Consider the following 22,314-nt stretch of genomic DNA (forward strand, 5'->3'; position numbering starts at 1 on the left):
AAGTAGGTGAAAGGCCAGCTTCAGTGTCCCGTGGTATCAGGTTAGCATCCTTAACTAGCCCTACGTACCCAAGTAAACTCCACAGTATATAGGTTAAACTTATGCCAGCTCTTTTGTCCTTCCTGTCATTTGACACTCACCATCTTCAGCACAATACAAATAATTGATGCATGAAACCACATAGCACCTCAAAAGAAAAAAAAACAGCAAAATAAGAACTAAAAATATCTAGCTAAGACAAAAAAAAGGCTGAAAAAATGTTTTTCTTTAAGCCAGAAAAGGAGAAAGCAATTTTTTTTTTTTCTAGTTTTCACCAAGTGAAAGGTGCCATAAAATAGAAATAATGTGCTTGGTTCGAGATGCAGAAAGGCCGGTAGGATGCTCGGAGACAGAGAGTTGGAGCAGAGAGGCAGAGGTTATTTGGCCTTGCAGGAGCTGACTAGAAAGATGAGACCTGTTGCACTGTTATTGTTGGACTAAATTATAAGGCAGCAGCTAAAAAAATTAGGAAGGAGTAAGGCTTCATTCTTGTTTGGTTCATACCACTGGAGCTATATATACCAGGCATACCAAAAACCTTTAAAAACACCCAAAAGGCATTGTAGCACAACCATAAAGAACTGATTTTATGCCTCTTCTTCTCAAATGACATAAAGAATGTTCTTTTATTTTTTTTTTCCAAAAAGGGTTTCTGCATGTATAAGCACATCATTTTCCTGTGTTGCAAATATCCTGATTTTCAGCATACAGCTCAGAAGTGGAAATTCATGTTGCAATGTGTACTACTGTAGGAGAGAAGTTACCAATATTTCTCATGTTATGTATATTTAATCCCAATCTTGTTTTATCTTCTTCCGGTTACCAAAATCCTAGGAAGCCTATTTATCTTGGGTTTAGGCTGCCCTCCTTATTTTGATCAGGCTTAATTTTTAGCTAGTAATTTTGCTGAACTTTTGAAGTGAATTATTGAAGGTTATGGGTTATTGTTTGCTCGTTACTTTAGTTATGCCAATGAGAGAGAAAAGTACCCAAGCTCTTATTCTCTTGAGTCGTTTACTTGAGTGCTTCCAAGAAAGAACTAGCTTGTATTGTTGACAGTCTCCTTTATTAAGGTGCCTGCATGTTGCCTGATGCTGCTCTACACACACCCACGCACTGGTTGTCCTTAGAGCTTTTAAAGAATTGATTCCCCCCCCTGCCATGAAATTGCTAGCGTTCTGCCATTTTGCTTTTTTAAAACTACAGTTCTTTATAGCCAGAAGCTTTAAAACATGTGGCTGTAAGCAGACATCTCTGTCTACCTTAGATTTAAAGCTACCGAGCTTGCCTTATGGCTGGAGAAGATACTGAGCTCTGCTTCTCAGCAAGTACATTAACTGCAAGGTTCGGTTAAGCAAATGAGACTGTAATATTTAGCCCTCCTCCCCATTCGTACAGGCCCTGAAGTGGTGAATAGTAGACTTTGTAAGAAAATGACTCATTGGAAATAATTAATGAGAAAATTTTCAGTTTAATGTTCTCCTGTGTGTAGAAAGTCAACATACAAATTTGAACGTTTCCCTTGCTTTTGAAAGAAAATGCTAGGATTATTTGCATTCTAACAGGAAGAGAGCAAAATGCTTGGTACATTCAAACAGCAACTGCTGACAGCACTATTTTCACCCCAAAAAGCAAGTCTTTATTGTGCTCTTGTTAGGTGGTGATATACCATTTTGATCTGTACGAACAAAGTGATTCCCTTACTGGTTGCTGTGAAGTTTTAAGCTGCTTGGTGTGATGAGTCAAGTTGAGGATGCCTGACCTAAATGTTCCTATAAAGTCCCATGATTACATTTTGTTCCTGGCTCGCATGTGGCATTCAGTTCTATTCTTAGTTGAGCTATTTTGATTTTTACCCTTTCTAAAAGAACTTAATTTGTGCATTTGTTTAAAATTTCCGTTACAGTAGTGAGAAGATTTTAAGAAGTAGTAGTAAAATCGATAGTTAAGGAATATTAGTAATATGGAGTTGTTGCAGTGCTAGAAAACTATGGTAATGTTGTGTTGCTTTTGCTGCTCTCATCTCCTCGATAAGATATTTATGCTGATTAGTGTTTCTTTGCTCTTAGTTGTGTGTTTGATGTTGATCCTCGTATAGGTGATGTGTTTGAGAGAATATTGGTTGATAAGTATCACTTAAGGTTTTTTTTAATTGGGAGTAAAGAACAATAATTTTAGCAATTTTAGATGTGCTTTTTTCATTATTTTTTTTATTAACTTTCCAAAAAGTTTAAATTTGATGAAGGTACAGTTTCTAAAAGATGGGTTTGCACACAGCTTTGCCTACTAGAAATGTCTCCTGACTCGATCTTCTTCGAACATGTGTAAGCGTTTTGGCTCTTCGTGTCTGCCGAATGCGTTTGCCAGTGAGCATGGGTTCTTTCTGCAGCTCACTGCATCAAAAAAAAAAATAGTGCTTTTTCTGTGCTGTCAAAGGAGGGCACTACAGCGAAATTAGGCCATTAGGGATGGTTATTTTTCTGCTGCATGGTAACTGTTAGAAGCCAGAAATTTGTTAGTTCATCTGGAGAATGGACAAAGTGGGACTGAGGAAATGAGAATGTAGCTGTGATAATGAGTTGGATGTGAAGAAAAGCAGTAGTGGTACAGATTGGAGGAAGTGTAGTACAGCTGAAGAGCCTGTGGTTGGCGGAGAGGCAGAAATGTGTATGTTGATGGACATACCCTTAGAGCAGTTATATGCTTTTAATTACTGGGGGGGGAACCCCAACAACACAGAAACAACAAAAAAAAACCCCAACAAAACCCAACATGCATATGCCAGTGTGCCTCTGAAGCATACATGTGGTCTAGAGATGCCACCAGTATCAGATGCCTTCAAAAGGCTCTACTGACAGCTTGCCTTGCTTGCTTAGCACACAATCCATGACTAATAACAGGCAGTCATTTCAGGTCTAAGGGAGCTAATGGGAACACTTGTGGTCAAGGTTCCTGTGACAACCCTGTTTGGTCTTGACTCAGATGGTGTCAGAACTGTTGGTCAGAGGGAGAATTTCTTTCTACAAGAGAATCAAGATCATCTTATATCCCTTGGCATCGAGTAACTTCCAAATTCAAATGACAGCAAGCCTTAAACGTTCTTGTGGCTTCTTTTAATGGTGGGGTAGTTCTTACGGGCAAACTGCAAATATTTTTTTAGCTCCCAGTGAAGTTTCCAGGTCTCTTGCTGGGGCAGGCGCTCATTCCAGAACTGTGCACCTGACAGACGGGAGGTTTGAGTTTCCTGAGTAAGTACCACGGACAGAGGCGAAACAGCCCAGTCTGGGAACTCCTGGTTTAAAACAAGACTATGTCAGGAAAACAGTCATCGAAATAGAAAACAAAGCTAGCCCCACATGGCCAGCTTCCAACTCAGACAAGTAGTCTGAATATCCCATTTTGATTGTTTTTTTGACACTTGACGTGTTTTGCCTTGGTTCAGTTTAAGGCCTACCTTACGAGTCAGCCTGTCCCTTGCTGCGGAAACACTTTGTTTTGTGAAGGACCTTATGTACTCTTCATCTTGTGAGGTGTTCTCTGAACCAATCTCAAGATACTTTCCTCCTACTGTGAAGGTGAGGGGGGGAGCAGGCAGTCACTAAACCCTAAGGATGCTTTGCAGAGATGGCATAGCAGCAGAATTCCATTCAGATTTACTAACTGACCTGTTTTTTGTTTTTTTTTTTTCTAAAATCATGTGTTGTTTGGGAGAGAACTGCGCATTGGACATGGGGTTGTTGCTTTTTCAACAGGACGACAACCAAACTGTACAAATGGTCTCCTTAGCTGCTCCTTGGCTGACTGCCAAACGCAGTCTCATCATGAAAAATCCAAGAGGATAATCATTATCTTGCTGTGTCAACAGCTGGCCTGCATGCTTTCTCTATCATTCATCAGGGTTTGCACCATTAAAGTTCAGGGGAGGTGTTGCTTCAGTTTTATATGGATTATAAGTAGTGGTATGGAGCAACTCGCTGACCTACCGCTTTTTTTTTTCTTTTAAATTAATCCGTCAGGGAGGTTCCAGGTTCTAGTGAACAGCCATATCCATGTGATGTAGCTTTCTCCTATATTTTTAATCACGAGGCGTCACAGGGAGGGAGGATACTTGCAAGTCACTTGTAGTGGGATTAGCAGTAACGTGTTCTGATGGTTTCGTAACTTGGTGGCACTAAAAGGCTGTCAATGAACTTGCTTCCCTTAATTATACTTCATGAATCCATCAGAAGGGTCCTGTAGACCACAAGGTTTATATCATTGTTATGCCAATGCTGTGTTTCAAAGCAAGTTGAAAAACATGTTATAGTATCCCCTCAAATGAAAGGGATGAGATTTTATTTCCAAACTTTTGTCTAGTACTATGAGAACCACATCTCTCTGAACTCCGATTTACTGCTTTGCAAACTCTGTGTTGTGAAAGCTCTGTTTTCTTGCTTAGATACTGGCAGCAGCCAGCATTGTGCTTGAAACAACTGTAGCTGTTTGCACATACAAGCCAAAAAATATTCAGCTTGCTGAAATGATCAGTATGATCAAATAAATGCCTGTAAGTAGGGACTGTAGTAGTGGGAACATATCTGTTGCACTATTAGGTGTCACTTTTCTATAAAAGCTTTTCCCATTTATTTTATTTAAATGGAAGTTACGTTGTACAGCATCTCATGGAAGCTTTCTCAGGAGTTGCTACTTGTTCATATAACTGGTTGCTAACTCAAGGCCTGCATGGCTGAATAATGTTTTCAAATATTGAGGCCATAAGCTTTTTAGTTTTGCTATATAAAAATAAATGAAAATGTTAAGTTCTGGAGAGAGGTCTTACTTTCAGTTAGTTATTCCCCTTCTGCCTTGGACTGGTTAATGAGATTAAGGGGGGGAAAAACACAGTGGTGCAAGAAAAACATTCACCATCTACTAGACTTCTGGGGATTGTGTTGTGTTCAGTAATGTCTCTGTACTGCTTTTCCTCTGCAGTCAGTAACGTATTGTCATAGGAGCCAAGTTAATATCATATAGTGTCAGCCACTGCCATGTTCAAAACAATCAGGGCTAAGTCCTCAGTCACTGCTTTATGTCCTTTGAGCTGGATCCCACAGCTGACCTGAGTGAATGTCGGGCCTGAGAGGCGCTCTGACCGTTGTGATATTGGTGGAGATTTGCTCCAAAGCTGACTTACATGTACATTTATGTGAAGCAGCAGAAGAGAGAGGGAGCTTCTGTGGAGCCGTACCACTTTATGCACCCCATGGATCTAGTACACTGTGAATAGTAGTGTGAATGCATCGGCAGTACTGTGCCTGATTCTTACCCTTTCTTGTTTTTGACATTTTACTCTGAGTCTTAAAATGTAAAAAAATATATATCCTAAGCAATCAGTTACTGTCACGGGGGCAATGTTGTCTCCCATGCAGAATTAAGTTTCCTTCTTGATGTAGATTTTGTTAGCTAAATATCACAAGTACTTTCACAAGTTTACAGCCTGTGTCCCACTCTAATATGCTGACCACAATCGTTTGAATTATATCCAGCATTTACTGCAAGTCTGCTGCACTTGCACATTGTGAAGCTCTCTTACCCCCTAGTGGAAGTGTTTGTCAGTCATGAGGATTTTATGTAGCCCTTTTGCTTTGTCAAGGATCAGACTTCCTTGGTAAACATCTTTTTGATGTCATCCATTGGATTTAAAATATGACAGCATTTCCCTCTTACTCTGTAGTAGCTTGCCTTATTTCCTCATTGTTTTATTTTCATCGACTTGTTTGCCAAATTTGTGTTGTCTAGTGTCTAGTGTTTTTTTTAATCATATTGTATCGAACTTTCTAGTTCGGTCTTCCTCTGCAAAAGACTAGATGTCCATTTTGTCAAGCCGAAGGCAGAACTTAAATATGGTTTCTTAGCAGTTGCTTAGATGGGTCAAAGAGTTTGTCAGTTGCTCCTCATCTTATGCCCTTACTAAGTGTAGGGATATATATTTTTTGATATATTATTTTTCTAGGCATTCTGCATTTCAGACAGTCTCAAGAAGAGATTCACGTACAACTGAGGGAACCTTGAAATTACTTGACTTGACTTTGGTTTTCCTTGCATTTACTGCGGATAAATCCTATTCTTGCTATCAAGAGTGAAAAAACAGAGGCACTGAACTTTGCCGGCTTTTCCCTCCTTCATCATTTAAACAATAATTTCAGCTTCAGGAAATCGAGCATAAACTAGATACAAAATTCATTTATTTAACAACATTTCAGGAGGAGGGGTGTAACTTCTATAGACAAGTTTCATGTGCTTTCTGTATCAATGGTAATATAGCAACCGTATTCCTCATGATTATAATAATTTTCATTTCAATGAGCCTGAGGTATTAATGCTCTGAAGATTTGCATGCTTTTTTTCTAAAAACCCGCCATGGTCTTGAATGTTCAAAGCAGCAGATAGGGTTGCAAAGACATTTTCCATGTACATTAGCATTGCTGATCAAATTTAGATGGCTCTCCTGCCAGAAAAGTCTCAAATATGCCCTGATTTTAATACTTTGGGGTCAATGATTCAGTCTCTGACTATGCAAGCAAACACATTACATGATACTTTTCAAAAATTAATGATATTTAGTCTATTATTGTATTTTTGTTCTCCATTTCCTTATTGGGTGACTTTCACAGTACTCATTAGTCTTATTTAAAAACCTCCTTGTGGTTTGCAGCTAAGACAAGGTATGTAGTTGTTGTTGTGCCAGCATTGTTCCCTGCTTTTTTTCCCTCTGCTTTGCCACCCATTTGCTTATAAACTGAATTAATTTTCATTTGAAACTTTGTGGCAAAATTGGAGGTCAAAATAGGCAGGCTTATGCTGCTGAAGGCTCCAAAGGCTCTGCCTCCTGCTTTTCTGTAAAACTATAAGCGAGGATTTTGTTGACAGGACTCTGAGAATGAATTATCTGAATATATTTCAGTTGCTACTGAAGTTTATGTAAGAGTTAAGCATTTTATTTTTATTTTTTTTTAAATGAAATGGTTGGGGTTTTTGGCTTTGCTAAATATTTTGGTAGGGGCTTAAACTGGAGAAAACCAAATGCTGCTCAGAATTTTTTAATCGCTATTTATTACTTTCCTGGCCTACCAAATGAGAAGATTGGAGACTGAAACCTATTACAGAATGGGCTTGCAAAATACCGTTTTGTGTGTTCTTAAACGGCAATATTAAATGGTTTATTAGCGTAGGGCTTGTTTTCTAGGCCATGTGTGCAGTTCGCAGTTAATTGCAGGGAAGAATTTGCAAAATACAAGAGTTCTGAGAATTTTTCATGCCAAAATCTTGATTGAAGGCCAGGAACCTTTACCAGCCTTTGTAAACTGACCCAGAAAGAGAAATGAGACAAACAGGATCTGTAAACAAAGATCACGTGCTCTTCACAAATACATTTTGGAAGGATGGTTGCCTAGGGAAACAGGAAATGGGGAATTATACAACAAACAAAAAGGACTGCCAAACAAATTTGCTGACCTTTTTTCGGGGAATTATGATGAAAACTGCTGGAATCCTCAGTATTTCACCATATTTCTAAATCTGAAGGTGGAACAGAAGAATAGCTTGTTAATTATACCACAACTATTTAGAAAATACAAAAAAACTTCCTTGACATCTTTGTTCTAAAGGAAGCGATGCAAGGTTGTGAGCTATGTAATCTTGAGTTCATCTTGATTTCTTCCCCCCCGAGTTTCCCAGCTTTTGCAATTAAGCTTTCGGGAACCAGTGCTTCCTTTTACGGATGAGAGAATAACAAAATCGCTGTATTCATATCTACAAGGATCATCTAGCTCTATCCTGAGACAGTTCAATCCTTGTTTCTGAGATGGTAGGCTCCCAAATAGCTCTGCCCATGCCTTTCCGTAGGCTCTCGGAATGGTTTTTGTGCTTTCCAGTAGTCACAAATAGGAAGGAGAAGAAGAGAATTTGCGTTGGACTTGTCTTTAGCAGGGAAGGAGTCGTCCTCTGGGTGATGTTTCTTCTCCTCCTCCTTCTCGCCCAGCTTTGGAGGCCATGCCCAAGAAGCAAATTGTTTGCTTGTGTGACTTCTGCACGCCTCCTATTTTGAGATGTGCCATTTCAGTTGTGGTAAATAATGAGATTGCTGTGGAGGAGGGAGGTTATAGAAAACAGCAGCTGGAGATCACTCAGTCCCAAGTTTTGGGATGAAGAGGTGAAAATAATTAAAAGGAAGAAAATGTACAAACTAGCTAGTGGTGTTAAACTCAAAATGAACTTTATCCCAGAATACCGAAGAGATAGTTATGTGAAGTCTCATGCTTGTAGCATGGATATTAGAAAATCCGCTGAATTGCAAGGAGAGGGAAATGCATTTATCTCACGCTTGTATCCCTTCTTGTATCCTCCATTGTTTTCAGTGTGTAACTTTTTTTCTTTGTCAGTTCCAATGACGGGTTTCACTCAAAGGGCTACTATTGATCCAGAACTGAACGAAATCCACGTCTTGTCAGGGCTCAGTAAAGACAAGGAGAAGCGGGAAGAGAATGTAAGGAATTCCTTCTGGATTTATGACATTGTGAGGAACAGCTGGTAAGTAAATGAAAGGGATGATCTTTCTACACTGACTTTCTTTAGAAAGCAATCCTACACGATCCTGTCTCCCAGGTAGCTCTATAAACTCTTACAACTGTGGAATGGTAATATTGAAGACGACCGAGTTCCCTTGGGGCACCTCTTTCTCCCATAGTCTTCAGGAACACCACGGCAATAAGCCAAATGAGGGAGAGAAATCATGTGAACCTCTTTATTGGAGGCGGGTGGAGGGGATGAGGGGAAGTAAGCCATTATAAGAAGTTTTCCCTGGACGAACTGTTCAAGTCCAGGATTCAGCAAATTCGGTCAAATGTAAGTTAATAGCAGTGTACATGGTACTAGTTATTAAAAACTAAGGAAACTGGTCTGCTATATGAACCGTAATGGAGAAGTGTTCGCGCTAGACCTTTCAGCTTTTTCCAGGCTGCATGCAGTGCTAGAGCCAGTATTCTGCGAAAATATTTCCTTGTTTGTTTGCTGCACGGTATTTGGTAGCTGGTTGCCACTGCCCCTTTCCAGAGCTGGCAGCGTTTTTGTGTTCAAGGTCTCTTCTAATGTGGGGCCAATCACTTTGAAGGGTGTGAATGCTGTTTTTTTTTTTTAAAACGGGGTTTCAGTTGGAAAAAACAACTTAAGTCTGCTTGGAAATCGGTGACTGAAATGCTAGCTTTGCTGAAATTTCTGGCGTGTAGCTTTGCTGTGTCCAAGATGGTGTTCTCCATGTTGAAAACATACTTCATGCTGACAGTTCTGCTAGCAAATAATGCAATATCTAAAGATACATTCAAAGCTCATGATAAAAGTTTTTTTTAGAATTTTTTTCTTGTTTGGCTTATGATTGAGGACTGTGTTCAGCCAAGGTGACCTTCTCTGGTTGTTGGATGGGTTTCTTTGCAGAGCTAAGAGCGAGAATGGGGTAATAGAGGACAATATATAGAGAAGTAAGAAAGTCTTTGGTGTTATATTCCAAAAAGTTCGAATTGACATCATAGCCTTTCAGTAACTTTTTCTACTTCCTGTAGGTACTACTAATCATTACTTCCTGCCTTGCATTTCAGGTCTTGTGTCTATAAAAATGACCAAGCAGCAAAAGAGAATCCAGGTAAAAGCCTTCAGGAAGAGGAGCCCTGCCCGAGGTTTGCTCATCAACTGGTGTACGATGAGTTGCACAAGGTATGAGGGTCCAGCTACATATATGGCAATTTTCTTTAGTCTTACTGCTCTTCCAGTGTAGTTGTTTCTTCAAAGGTGGTACAATGAATATAGCTTTTTGTGTAGTGTTAGTGTTTGGGTTAATGTGGTGGGTAAATTTCATTTAGCTTATTATCACCTTTTGAAATAAGGTGCTAAGCTACTTTTTATGTGAATGTAAAGTAGACGTGATAGCTCCTAGATGAAATCAAAATACTGTCATGGGATATACTAAACCTCTACAAAGTTGTCAAGCGGCTAGCTCCTAGCTGTTGTACTTGAGAACACTTGGAGCTTCGTTCATTATTTTCGGGGACTTAATCTCACAACCTGTTAGTGACTAAATGGTCACAAATAGTTACCAACATTTTTAGGAAGAAGTGTGTTTGAATGAACTAATCACTGTTAAGAATCTCCTCTAACAGAGGTACCTTGCTTTGCCCTGCACGTCAGAAGCAACTGTCATTCTTTAGCACTGTATGATTTGAATAGATGTGTTCATGCTTAAATAGACTAAAAATTGTTTGTAATATACATGACTGCTCGGTAGACTTAGGGGTTTGTGCGTATTAACTAATAAAGCACAAACCCATGGATTAGGTTACTGTAACTTCATTAACCTATGAATTTAAATTACTGTGACACACTGACGTAACTTTCACAGATACTCCGTAATTAAAATAAACTGTTTCCAAAATTTGGTTTTAGTCTGAAACAGTCAAACTGAAAAAGACAAATATACTTTAGTCTTATCATTCCGTGGGATGTTAACTGAATTTGGGAAACCCAACTAGCCCAAAAGTCTGGAGATGGGGGGATTTTAAGGAAGAATGAGTACAACTTCTGTGTAGAGAACTTGTATGGTTTGTCCTCCTCGTGGACATTAATCTTGGACAGTAAATCCTGTTCTGCCTTTAATGGCTTACTTTTAAGCCTAAAGTACTATAAGATTGAGAGTAGTATTTTATAAATTACTGTGAAGGTTGCTGAATCATGGCAGTTGCCCAGCTTTATCTGAAGAGCTGTTTGATGTACTTGTTTTGAAGAGTCTTATTTTTAGAAACCTCTGTTCAAATGACCTTTCTAAACTCCTCTGATATAAATAAGGAGAGCCTACATCAGTGGGATGCAAAATATATTGTTTTGAGTGATTATTTTTAAAGCTGTAGAGAAAGGTAGCCTGTTGGACTTCTTAACCTCAGTATTTGAAGACCCTTTGTGGCATGTTTAATGTCAACAGTTCAGAGTCTGAAATGCCAAATGATGTGAAGAAAAATAAAGTGAAGAAATAAACAGTCTTTTTTTAACATTTCAGTTTTTCTTGAGATTTGTCTCTGTGTAAGTCTAGCCGTGCATTACAAAGGTGTTTTATCCTGAAATTGTCAGAATGGCTGTTAAGGACTACTTCATTTGAGCTATCTTGGGGAAAAAAAAAAAGAATTTTGCATACAGGTATATTTAATATTTATATGATTGTCATCTCAGGATGAGATACTAGAACTCTTTTTTAAGACAATCACAGTAATGGTTGTGACTTCTGATTCTAAGATTGGTGTTTTCTTCCTCAGTTCTTTTTAGTATTACAATTTTGGCTTTTTGCTTTACTCTTTATTCAGTTACCTCTTTCCTTTGTGCCCAGGTAGTGTATTGAGTGTCTTACAGCTGGGCTGCTGTATCGGGGTGAGGCAAACCTGCCTTTCCATAGACCATGGAAATAATTTTTCTCTGCAAGTCAAATTAAGGCTCTGTAGAGTTCATGGGACGTGTGGGGACACAGGCCTGTTGGCCGTCTTCCAAGATTATGCTGGACGGGGCTTGTTGTCACTGTACTTTGAGCATCTTTAGCACTTCCTGGTCAATTTGCCAGTGGCCCTTGTCTTTGGGGAAGATAATGGTCTTCACTGACTCAAGGAAAAGGCTCTTTGAACTGTGGTGCGTTAGTAGTGCAGCTTCACCAACAGTGCTCTGACTGGAGCCAGAGCATTAGGCTGCAAAGTCCCTTTTTTCTGAGTCTCCCTTATAAGCATAATTGTATCTTCAAAGAAAATGTGTGATTGGTGGAGTCACCTCACAATTATATGGGTATAATCTGCTCATCTCCAAATTAGATAAGGGCTTAATACAGGTGCTTTAGTTTAGCCGCTCATGATAATGAGAATTTGGAGTCTTTGAGGAGGAGATTGGAGAAGAGGTTGGTAATCCATCAGTTTGAGTATTGTTTGCATCAAGTATTTTAGGGCAGCAGGAGTTGGCTCAGATCCTTCTTTTCTGCTCATGTCTTATGTGCTTAAGGATTTGTCATGCTCATCGGTTTTTCCTAAAGAAAGAGATCACATGGTTTGTGGATGTTTGTTTATAAATATCTCGGGAATCTGCTAGAGGGAGGTTCTAACAGTGCAGCTTTTTTATTATCTTAAAATATAAACAGTTTAAGAGTACTTTCTTCATCTCCAAAGGGACAAAGTAAGGCTAATAACAAGATGGAGCAGCTTGTCTAAAAGGCATAGTTTTCTCCCTCCAGAATAAACCTCTCCAAAGATGCTGACTTAGTAAATAGTCTTTATTTAGTGGATGTATACAAACAATCAACTTTTTGATCTGCCTCTCATTTGCTTAGGTTCATTACTTATTTGGAGGGAATCCTGGTAAGTCCTGCTCTCCAAAGATGAGATTAGATGATTTCTGGTCTCTGAAGCTCTGTCGACCTTCAAAGGAATACCTGCTAAGACACTGCAAATACCTCATAAGAAAGCACAGGTATAGAAACAAAAGATGTTTTGCAATTTTCTTTTTCAGAGTGTCTTTTTTTAAGTTGCTACGACTTGAGTATCTTGGAAACTCTTTTGGGAAATGTCACTTCGTTAGTTATATGGTGGTCTGCAGGTTTCTTTATTATTTTTAATGTTTTAAAATTATTTTAATGATAAGCAGTGGGGCAGGGATAAACTACAAAATTAACTTTATGCTGGTTTTACTATGTTATTCTAAAACTAGAAAAATCTGGCTATTGTGTGTGGAGTCATGGGGAATTTTTAGATTCCCTTTTCACTCTGCTCATCAACATACGTTTTGGTACTGTCACCTCCCAAGGAAATGGAGTATGTTTCTGAAACACTGTGCTAGGAGATAGTAACAGCTCGCAAGGATGCTAATGAAGTCTGGGGGCTGGATTCCTTTGCACATCTGAAACTCAGTCATGGTGAGGTCATCAGAGTTTCTCATTCAGCAACACTTGAAAGATCTCACTTATGCAGAATTCAGCTGCACCGTCATGCTTCTTGCACTCTGGATGTTTCAGAACTGCCTTATGTTTGCTATTAAGGGCAAGAGCTTTTCAAAATCGAGCTTACAGTGTTGCCTTAGGCAAGAAATTGCAGCAGTGAGACAGCCTTTCAAAACCCGGCAAATTACTTGAAGCTAATAAATAGCTCTTTCTGCATTCTTGGTGAGAATACTTTGTTATCAGGTTCTGCCAAGAGTTGGAGGTTGTTTTTTACTGATGGTATTTTACTTCTGAGGCAGCAATCAAATTGCTATACCCAACTTGTAATCACTGTGGCTGGATGATGCCTTTTGCAGATTAGCCAAGCGGTAGATGTGAATACCAACAAGAACAAATAAAGGTCTTGCCCAGTAATCTGGGAGGCTTATTAACCCACGTGTGGTTGTATGCAAATGCAGCTGCACAGACTCCAGAGACATCTCTGGATTGCTTGCTTTCACTTGCTTAAATTGCCCTCCAAGGAAATGCTGGTGCATATTGTCTGGCAGAAGTTTGGGTTTATGCACCATGCTCCCATTTATTGGGGTCCGTTTTAAGGAGCCGAATGTGACCAGTCATAGTCTTTGTGCTCCACGCACTGGCTCAACGACTTGCATTTTTAGACAATTTCAAAATTTGGGCTACGGATGTCCACTACAGTATAAATAGACAAGTAGATGACCTAAATGAAGAAATAACAATATGGTTAAATCTATTCAGCGTGACTTCTTTCAGTTTGAAAAGCTATGCCCTGTTAAAGGTAACTGAAATATATTGTGAATAAAATATCTTGCATTCCTGTAAGACAGTTGATACAAGGCAATTAAGTAACTGAGAACATGGTTTTTAGAGTCCTCACCGCTGGAATCCAGAATTGTCTGAGTTGTTTTCATGGGGATGTTTAATCTTGTGTATTGGTGATTCAGAGATGACAAACAGTGTGATACTGCACTCGGTGGATAGGTGATAGGGGAAAAAAATAGATATTTTTTTAAACCTCATCCTTTCTAGGATTATGCACCCGACTTGGTGCTGCAGGGAAGTAGCTCTGCTCGCTGAGGATGCTGAGCCCAGAATAAGTTTCTAAGGGCTCTATTAACTTCAAGGAATTCACAGAAGTTACAGTTTCTGTTCGTTAAAAGAAAATGAGAAAATACTGGTGGAGCTGCACAGGATTTTTATGTACATGTGCTCTTCCCAAAGGTGATATTAAGGTGCAGTATTCATTGAATCCAGAGGTTTTCATCCCATCGTCCCTTTTTCTGTTGTCTGGCAGAAGCAGGGAGCATTCTCCATCGCTGTACTTCCAGTGATGCTTCTGTGTCATCAGGAATGTAAATATCCCTGGGACTGGAATGCTCGAGGCTTGCCTGTGTCTGAACTGTGCTCCTCGTATGAGGTGCTACTCATACCTTACTTTATTTGTGGAAAACACACCGTACTAAATGTTTGATAATTATGTTTTAAGAAGTTGATGTACATATGGTTTTGAACATTTTTGGTAAGAGTATAATACTTTGCCCTTGTTAACTCCCTTACACCCCAAAAACCCCTACCTCTCTGTTTCAGTCTGGCTTGAAAGCAGATACTCCAGCAAATATGAGGCAGAGCTGCCATTAACATTGTTTTATTTGGAAGTATTTGGCTGAAAGTTCCATTTGATAGGTTTTGCTCCTTGTAGAAATCACAGAATCACACAAAAATAGTAGTACTTAGCCCTGAAGGAAATGGTTGAGATCATGTTTTCTGTCTCTTCTTTGTAGGTTTGAAGAGAAAGCTCAGACTGACCCTCTTAGTGCACTGAAGTACCTGCAGAATGATTTGTATGTAACTGTGGATCACTCAGACCCTGAGGAGACAAAAGAGGTAGTGATGAACAATCTTTGTCTTACTTATAAAGAAATATAAACTGTGTTCTCAGGTGGAAGTTTAAGCCTCTTAAACCTTGTTTGTATTCAGTTTGAAAAAGCTCTACCGGTGCATGACGCTTTGCTATATCGTATATTTCTCCGCACTAAAGATCATACTGTTTTAGAAAGTCATTTTACAACTGCCGTTCCAGATAAAATAGCTTTTGTACTCACAATAGTAAAGACTAGGCCTTTGTTTTAATTCCGATGTACTGGTGTGTATTTTAGGAGCTTTAACTGAAATGTAAACTCTCTGAAATGTCACGAGTCTGTAGTTTGGTTGTGTGGTAGAAAGCGAATAGAAACTTATTCGCACTGCCTTTTGGCTTGTCAATATTAAATAGCTCTGGGGGAGGGAAAAAGGGTTTTCTCTAGATGATAAGTATTTCTGGAAGTAGATTGTATATATACATTGCTCGCTAACCTTAAACTTCTATTTCCTTTGCCTTTTGAATATTATCCAGTATGCATGTTCATTTATTTGTTCCAGGAATTTGTTCCCATTTCCTGTTTTGATTCCATTACTGCAGTACGTGTCGCTTTACAAAAAGGATTAAAGAAATAGGGGAAAATGTCAGATAAGGTGGTTGATTTGACTCTGCCATTAATTTCCACATGGGACTTGGGGCAGCTGGCTGGATGTACAGGCATTCAGCTCCTTACGGGTACATGAGGAAGAGGAGACCATCGTTCTTGTGTTCATGAGTTAAGAGGAGACCCTCTTCTTGCATTAATGACTTGAAGTGATTCAGCAGCTCCTTTTATAAAACTGCAATAGGAGAATGGGCGCTGAGTCTCTGGGTTAAATCACTTAATCTGTGGGATTTAACTTGTTTCTTTAGATAAAGAAAAGATCGTTATACAAACACTAAAAGCTTTTGAGGGGAGAATATGCTTCTTGCAATGCACAGTATAGAATTGTAGGGTTAGAATAATTAAGAAAAAATATTAACTCCTATCAGGATCTTGGAACCAATCACATTCGTTACAAATTCTGCTTAGCCTTAATAAACATCTGGTCCACTAAAACATTTAAGTGCTCTGCCTGTAAGTTCTGTTAGATGATTTCTCATTTAAATTATCCCATATCAAGCAGTTTCACATCCTTTGTAGCCATTTCTAGCATAGGGAAGATGGATAACAGATAATCCCACTTTTTTTCAGGTAAAAAGGAGATTTATTTGTTTTTTTTTTAACCCATGCAGCATGCTTCAAAGTGGCTCAGCCCAATTATGCCCCATCTTCCCAGTATGGTAGCACTTTACTCTTCCTGTTTGTACCTGTAATAACCTATAACATACAATAATTATTCTGATGCGCTCTCTTGCCCTTGTCCCTCCCACCCACTGTAAGACCGTGTCCTGTATTCTCTGATCTCCCTTTCTCTCCATGTCATACCTGTGTGCTGGTAGCCCTGTCATGCCCCGTGAAGGCCATAGCTCTCTTTGGCCGACTTCTGCTGGAGAGATCTTGCATCTCATGGCTAGCTGTGCCTTTTTATTGCCTGAACTGAGAGTATTTGTGGTGTGATCAGCAAGCTCCTCTCCTTTTAGTTCTTGCTGCCTCCTGTCAGCAGCAGACCAAAGGAGCAGCCGTAAAAGCTGCACATTGTGCACATCTGGCATAGCAGTTCCTTTAATGTTCTACATTTGACATCCCCAGTTCAGTGTGTAGTATTTAACTTGTCCACCTTGTAAGAATGAAGAATTTACTTGACTGCATGGAAACCCTCTGAGATTTTGGAGAAAAGTAGAAGCTTTGTCATACAAGGTAGAAATGGAATAAAAGGTTTTTTTAAAAAAATAAATTATCCCTTTTCACAGAACAGACTAGTGTTTTGTACCTTAATGATCTAGTGCATGAGCTTAGGTAGCTCAATCCAGCAGAGTGGATATGTTGTGATTCCTTTCTCTGCAGGCCTAATGCCTGATCTGAACAAAATTAAGTAGCTTCTGTCCATCATGCTGGTCTGTTGGATCAGCGGAATATCGTTCAGCAGAATTAAAGCTTCGGTTCCAGGGGTATTCTGTAATCATTTAACAATTTCTGGGAGGCTTTTTTGTTTGGGTTTGGCCCCCCCGCCCCCAGTTGTGCTGGTCAAAAAGCTTTAACTTCCACAGCTTCCTACAGCGGAACAGATCTGCCAGGTATATGGCATTGAGCCAGCTACTGCACTGGTAGTGACTGGGTGTATTTCCAGCTGACGTCAATTTACCTTCCGGTTATCAGATCGAGTTGGCTTTTTGCTCTGGCATTGCATCTTCAAATAGCTCTTGTGCTTTCCAAAGGACTGACGCAGGCGTTTTGGATTCTGTATCAAATTTCAAGCATCAGTTTGATTGTGTGTCTCAGCCCAGACACCTACATACTCTGTCTTTATTTGTAGTTGTGATCATCTTAATTAATACCCAAGGCTGTATATCTGATCGACTTGCTCTGTGCTGGCTATAGCCATTGGATGTTGTAAGGCTTCTTAGCGTGGCAAATCTTAAGGGAACTCTTTCTTCTCCTGTTCTTTTCCCTCTTTCCGGGGCAGCTGTTAAACTTGGGAAGGACCAAACTGAATAGGTTTATCACCAACTTTGTGCTACATCTCTGTTAGAGACGGGTCTATACGGCTTCATGACTTACGGACTGAGATATGGGTAGTGTTAGATAATATTACAAGCAGAATTTCACTTTGAGGTAAGGCTTACTTGCTTTATAATAGAAGTAATTTTTTCTAACTTTGTTAGGCAAGTCTCTTCAGCTGTTTTGAGTCGGATGCCAAAGAAAATAAACAGACTGTTCTTGAAACTTGCTTTGGCATTAGTAACCAATTTTGTTTAAAGTAGCATGAATGATTGACAGTAGGAACATACCCCCAGATTTTCATTTCTTTGTTGTGAATTTTAGGGTTGTTAATAGGGTTATAGGGTTTTTTTTCTTTTTTTATTCTAAAGTGAACTAGATGCGTGCAAGTAACAGCTATTGTATGGGTGCTTGTTTTAGTAGCCACTGGCTATGTGCCAGCTCTGTCTCTGCTGTTGCCCACAAATGCAGATCCAGTTCTCTTTAACTGTGATTCTGCTTGAAATCGCTTAAACCTCTTCAGTTAGTTCAGTATTTTCAGATCAGTCAATTATTATTTTTTTTTTTATACTGGCTGTGGATTAATAGCTGTGACGCTGTATGTAAAGGAAGGTAGATGCCCAGAGCATGTGGAAGTTTGTGTATTCCAGTTCATGGAGAGATAAAAGTTGTATAAAAGACTGGGATTTGTTGGTGTAAAAATTTCTGGTGACATGGGTGTTCATCTATGTCATACACAGACAGATGTGCATTTGGTGATACTTTGGAAGTAGAGGCTTTTGAAGATAAAAGGATGGCCAAAATAGAAAATGGAAATGAATTCCAAGTTTTGTACTTATGTCAAGGAAAAAACAGGTGCCATTAAAGCACAAAAACGTCAGTAGATCACATACAAGGCTAAACGAATTGTTCTTTCAACATGGGCGTCATCATACTCGGAACATTGCTGCTGCTTAGTGGGCTATAGAAGAAATCAAGTCGATACAAAAAATGGCCAGTACTGCCCAAGTAAAGGAGGGTAAGATGATTTTGTACATTGAGATTCAACTACTGGTGAAGTTCAGTCCCATGACCGCTGTAAAACAGATACAAAGTGCAAGTAAAACTCGCAGTATGTTTTTCTTGGAGCACGGGAGGAGAAAGAGCAAGGACCTGCAGGCCAATTGAGGCCTGACTAGCTCGTAGACTGAGGCTGGAGGCCCCTGTTCGAGGCTGCTTCATACTTTCCATTCTTAAGACCTTGTCTTTAATAAATTTGCCAGATAAAGCCAGCAGGGCCCAAAAGTATTGTTTGAGTCTGCACTAGACTGATATTTCTGGGAAAATTGAAGCCCAAATGGGAAAAATAATTCTAGGAAGAAGCTAAGAAAAGCATGCTTCTCTTCTGCGTGTCCTGCTGTGATTCTTTGTAAAGCCTCAGAGTCTGAGTGCTGCAGGAGCGGAGGCTTTGGAGCCAAGGAGCCTTTACAAAAACAGCGTTCAGCCTTCCCAACTTCAGCTACTGACGGCTCTGTCCTCAAAGAATTTGAGCTACTCGTTGCTGCTTTGAGCTTACACTACAAGGCACCATCCCAGCGGAACTGGTCAAAGCTGAGAAACTGTTGTACACTGTGATGTGAGCGCTCACTGTACAGCCATTATGGAGGAGGAATTATGTCTGATTCATGCAACCTGCCAGGTATCCAAAAAGGAGTTACTTGTTCCGCCTTAGCGTTAACCATTTTGTTTGCGCAGAAGGCAGAGGTGTGCAGCAAATGTAGTGGAACTTGCATGGGTTGCCTGCCATGTGGCAAATAGCTTTTTTGCTGTAGGTAGAAACCTAGATAAAGTACACACAACCGATAAAAGAACAATAATGTTGGATACATGAAGGTCATAAGTTGGAAAATGCCAGAATGAATATTACCCATGTAGTCTTAATTTAGCCTCTTTGAATGTGGTTGATTATATTAGCTAACCTTACATTAGTTAGCCAGATTTATATAACTAATGCAGCAGATGTATAACTAATAGAGCCTTTTATTAGTTAACCAGATACATTTATCTCTAAGGAACCCCTGCCTCAGTTCAGGGGTGGGTTGGATCTCTGAGAGGGAAGTTAATTGTGTAAAGAAGGGAACTGTTGTCTTTCAAATGGAGGCTTAATCTGGAATAGATGAAACCAGTGAGCCAGGGGGATTGTCAGAAGAAAATGGGTGGTGGTGTGATTAAAGCAGTTGGGTGCTTCTGCTGGATAATTGAATTCTGGTCCTGTCTCTGTAACAGAGTTGCTATGTGACCTTACGCAAATTGTTTTCCTAGATGGTCATTAATGGGGTTCTTCATTCTGGTGCCTGATGGGAGAGACCTGAGGTGTGATTTGCTTGAAGGCTTTGCTTTTCTGGCTGCAAGTCAGTTCAGAAGCTGCAGCATAATACTATGTGTTTGAAAAATCAGATTCTGTTAGTTTCAAATACGGGACCCAAAGTTAATCAGAATTTTAAGTGCTGTCTGTTACAATAACAAGATGATAAAAAAGCTGATGGAGACATTAATTCCTTTTTTAGAGAAGAGTTTGAACTTCATGAAGAAAGTACTGCATCGTATATCTCCTGTGAACAGCGCGTAGGAGATCTGGTCTTGAGAAACCAGTAACTGTCCTTTGCTCTGAAAAAAAAAAAGTAGGGGTCCTGTGGGAGAAGATCATATGGTTAGCTGGTATTGTAGTGCAAATGCAGAGTGAACCAGCTTAGGCTCAGTGCTGTCCGTAACTGATGTTCTTAACTTACGTGCTTGACTTTTCTACCAGAAAATGCTTTCTAAATGTGAGCTGATACTTAAAATATAAGTTCAAAACAAACAAACAGACCTCAAGGTTAACTGAAGTGCAGTGTCATCAGTGAAGAAAGAGACAAGATACTCCTTCCCCCTCAAAGCGGGAAAGGAACTCGTAGTTTTGAAAATCCATTGTGCCTAGTGCAGATGAGGCTGGAATACCTGGCAGAGGGTCTTTGCAATGGATTTTTGGTCTCAGTTCTGCGAGTTACTAACTGGATCCTGCTTATATGGTTTCTTAGTTGAGCATCCTGAGACGCAGCCTTAAACGTGGCTTGCTTTCTGTTTACAGCAGGATGGCTGCCGGCGTTGCTGGGGGAGGCAAGGGAACCCCTCGAAGCATGTGGCATCTGCTTTGTCCTGGCATAGCTGGCTTCATGTGCTACCAGGCAGTTGGCAGCGGGCCCGTAAGGCAATTGTGTGGGAGGGAAAGATGGCCGGGACATGGCATTTGCTATCAGAAGCAGCACAGATTTAGCCACCAGTTTTATTGGATGTTTTGGAGCTATTCAAGCTGGGCATCTGTTTAAGTACGTTGCTGATTCAGAGCCAAGCAACTCTTACAAGTTACGCTAGCAGTGAAATACACATGTAGCATTGCAGTGCCTTTTTGATTTCATATAACCAGACCTCACGCTCAAGAGGGTACTTAATCAGCCTCTTCCCCCTCTTCTGCAGCTTGTTAATCCTGTATCTTTCTAACCTGTTCTTAAATACCTCCAGTGCCAGCTTCGTGTGATAGCCTCCCCAAAAGATGCAAATTTATTCTGGCATACTATGGTCCTTATTTTAGCCTGTTTTGTTTTGTTTTGTTTTTTCCCATTGTTGTGTTGAAACTGATCTTCCTGGAATGTTTTTGTGGCTTCTTGCACTTAGTTGTAGATTTACCTTTTTGTAGCAGCCTTTTACACTTACGGCTTTTTGCAGTTTCGTCCTTGGACGTTTTTCTGTGGAGGCTCTGCAACCCTGACTCCTTTGAATTTTCTTTGTCGAGCTTGATTTTCAGACCACTTGGTTTTTTTCTAGTGCTGTCCTCATATGCTACTAATTGATACAGGCCATCCAAAAGTGGTTGCCGTATTGTAGATGAGACTTACAAGCCTTGAACAGCAGGAGTATTTTTTTTTTTTTTACTTTATTTGAAGATCCTACTCCTTTTCATGCATTTTCTATGTTTTTGTCATTTTTGCAATAGGATGGTACTGATCTATTCTAACTCCTAAATGTATTTTCACAGAGCCTATGTACCCCAGTCTGTTTTGGATAGCTAATTATGCCTGTTTATGTTGATTTGCACTTGGCCCTTGTGAATTGCACCTTGAATCCATCATTATAAGCTGGATGAAATGGAAGAACAGTCTGAAGCCTGTCTGCTACCATGCTGGCAGTCTGAGCATGGTGTAAGGGCTGCGGACTCGGTGAACTGTCCTGTTTTGTGAAGCAGGCTGTCACTGAAAACCCAGAATGATGCTGACCCCCGGGGCACAGATGAATCGCTTCTGACTCATGGCTCCATCTTGATGTGAAACCATTGATGGCTACCCACAGTAAAGTTATTTGACCTATTTGCCATTCCCTGTTAGTTTAATCTAGGTGATGCCTTGATAATTGGCCTTAAATATCATATAAAAGCATCAGAAGTCCTATGAAAGTCAAAATGGACAATGTCTATTGCCAAGACCCATCCGTAGGGGCCTGCTGCCTTGTAGAAGAAATCAGATTGATGTGGTACAACTTGTTGTTGCCAAATCCACATTGGCTGTTACTCGTCACCTTCTCCACTCCTAGATGCCTGCAAATAGTCTTGTCTTCCCATTTTTTTCTTGAAATTGAAATTAAACTGATGGATATGTAATTCCCGACGCTTATTGCCACTCCTTTCCTGAACATATTTGATTCTCTTCTGTTCTTCCCCTTTCTCCCCCCCACCCCCCTTCTTTCCTTCGGGCCGTGTGC

The 22,314-nt window shown here is 39.9% G+C and overlaps 1 protein-coding gene across 1 annotated transcript in view; it reads left to right on the top strand.

The window, feature by feature from the left end:
- The window catches only part of MKLN1 (muskelin 1, intracellular mediator containing kelch motifs), a 98,252-nt gene that overhangs the window by 72,899 nt on the left and 3,039 nt on the right, over positions 1 to 22,314 (top strand). Inside the window, exons 13-16 of the mRNA XM_009882969.1 lie at positions 8,460 to 8,607; positions 9,669 to 9,783; positions 12,419 to 12,558; positions 14,827 to 14,929. Coding sequence (XP_009881271.1) covers positions 8,460 to 8,607; positions 9,669 to 9,783; positions 12,419 to 12,558; positions 14,827 to 14,929 — 506 coding nt within the window. The remainder of the gene's footprint in view (positions 1 to 8,459; positions 8,608 to 9,668; positions 9,784 to 12,418; positions 12,559 to 14,826; positions 14,930 to 22,314) is intronic.

Source organism: Charadrius vociferus, unplaced genomic scaffold (assembly GCF_000708025.1).
Source record: "Charadrius vociferus isolate BGI_N301 unplaced genomic scaffold, ASM70802v2 scaffold32, whole genome shotgun sequence".
NCBI lineage: Eukaryota > Metazoa > Chordata > Aves > Charadriiformes > Charadriidae > Charadrius > Charadrius vociferus.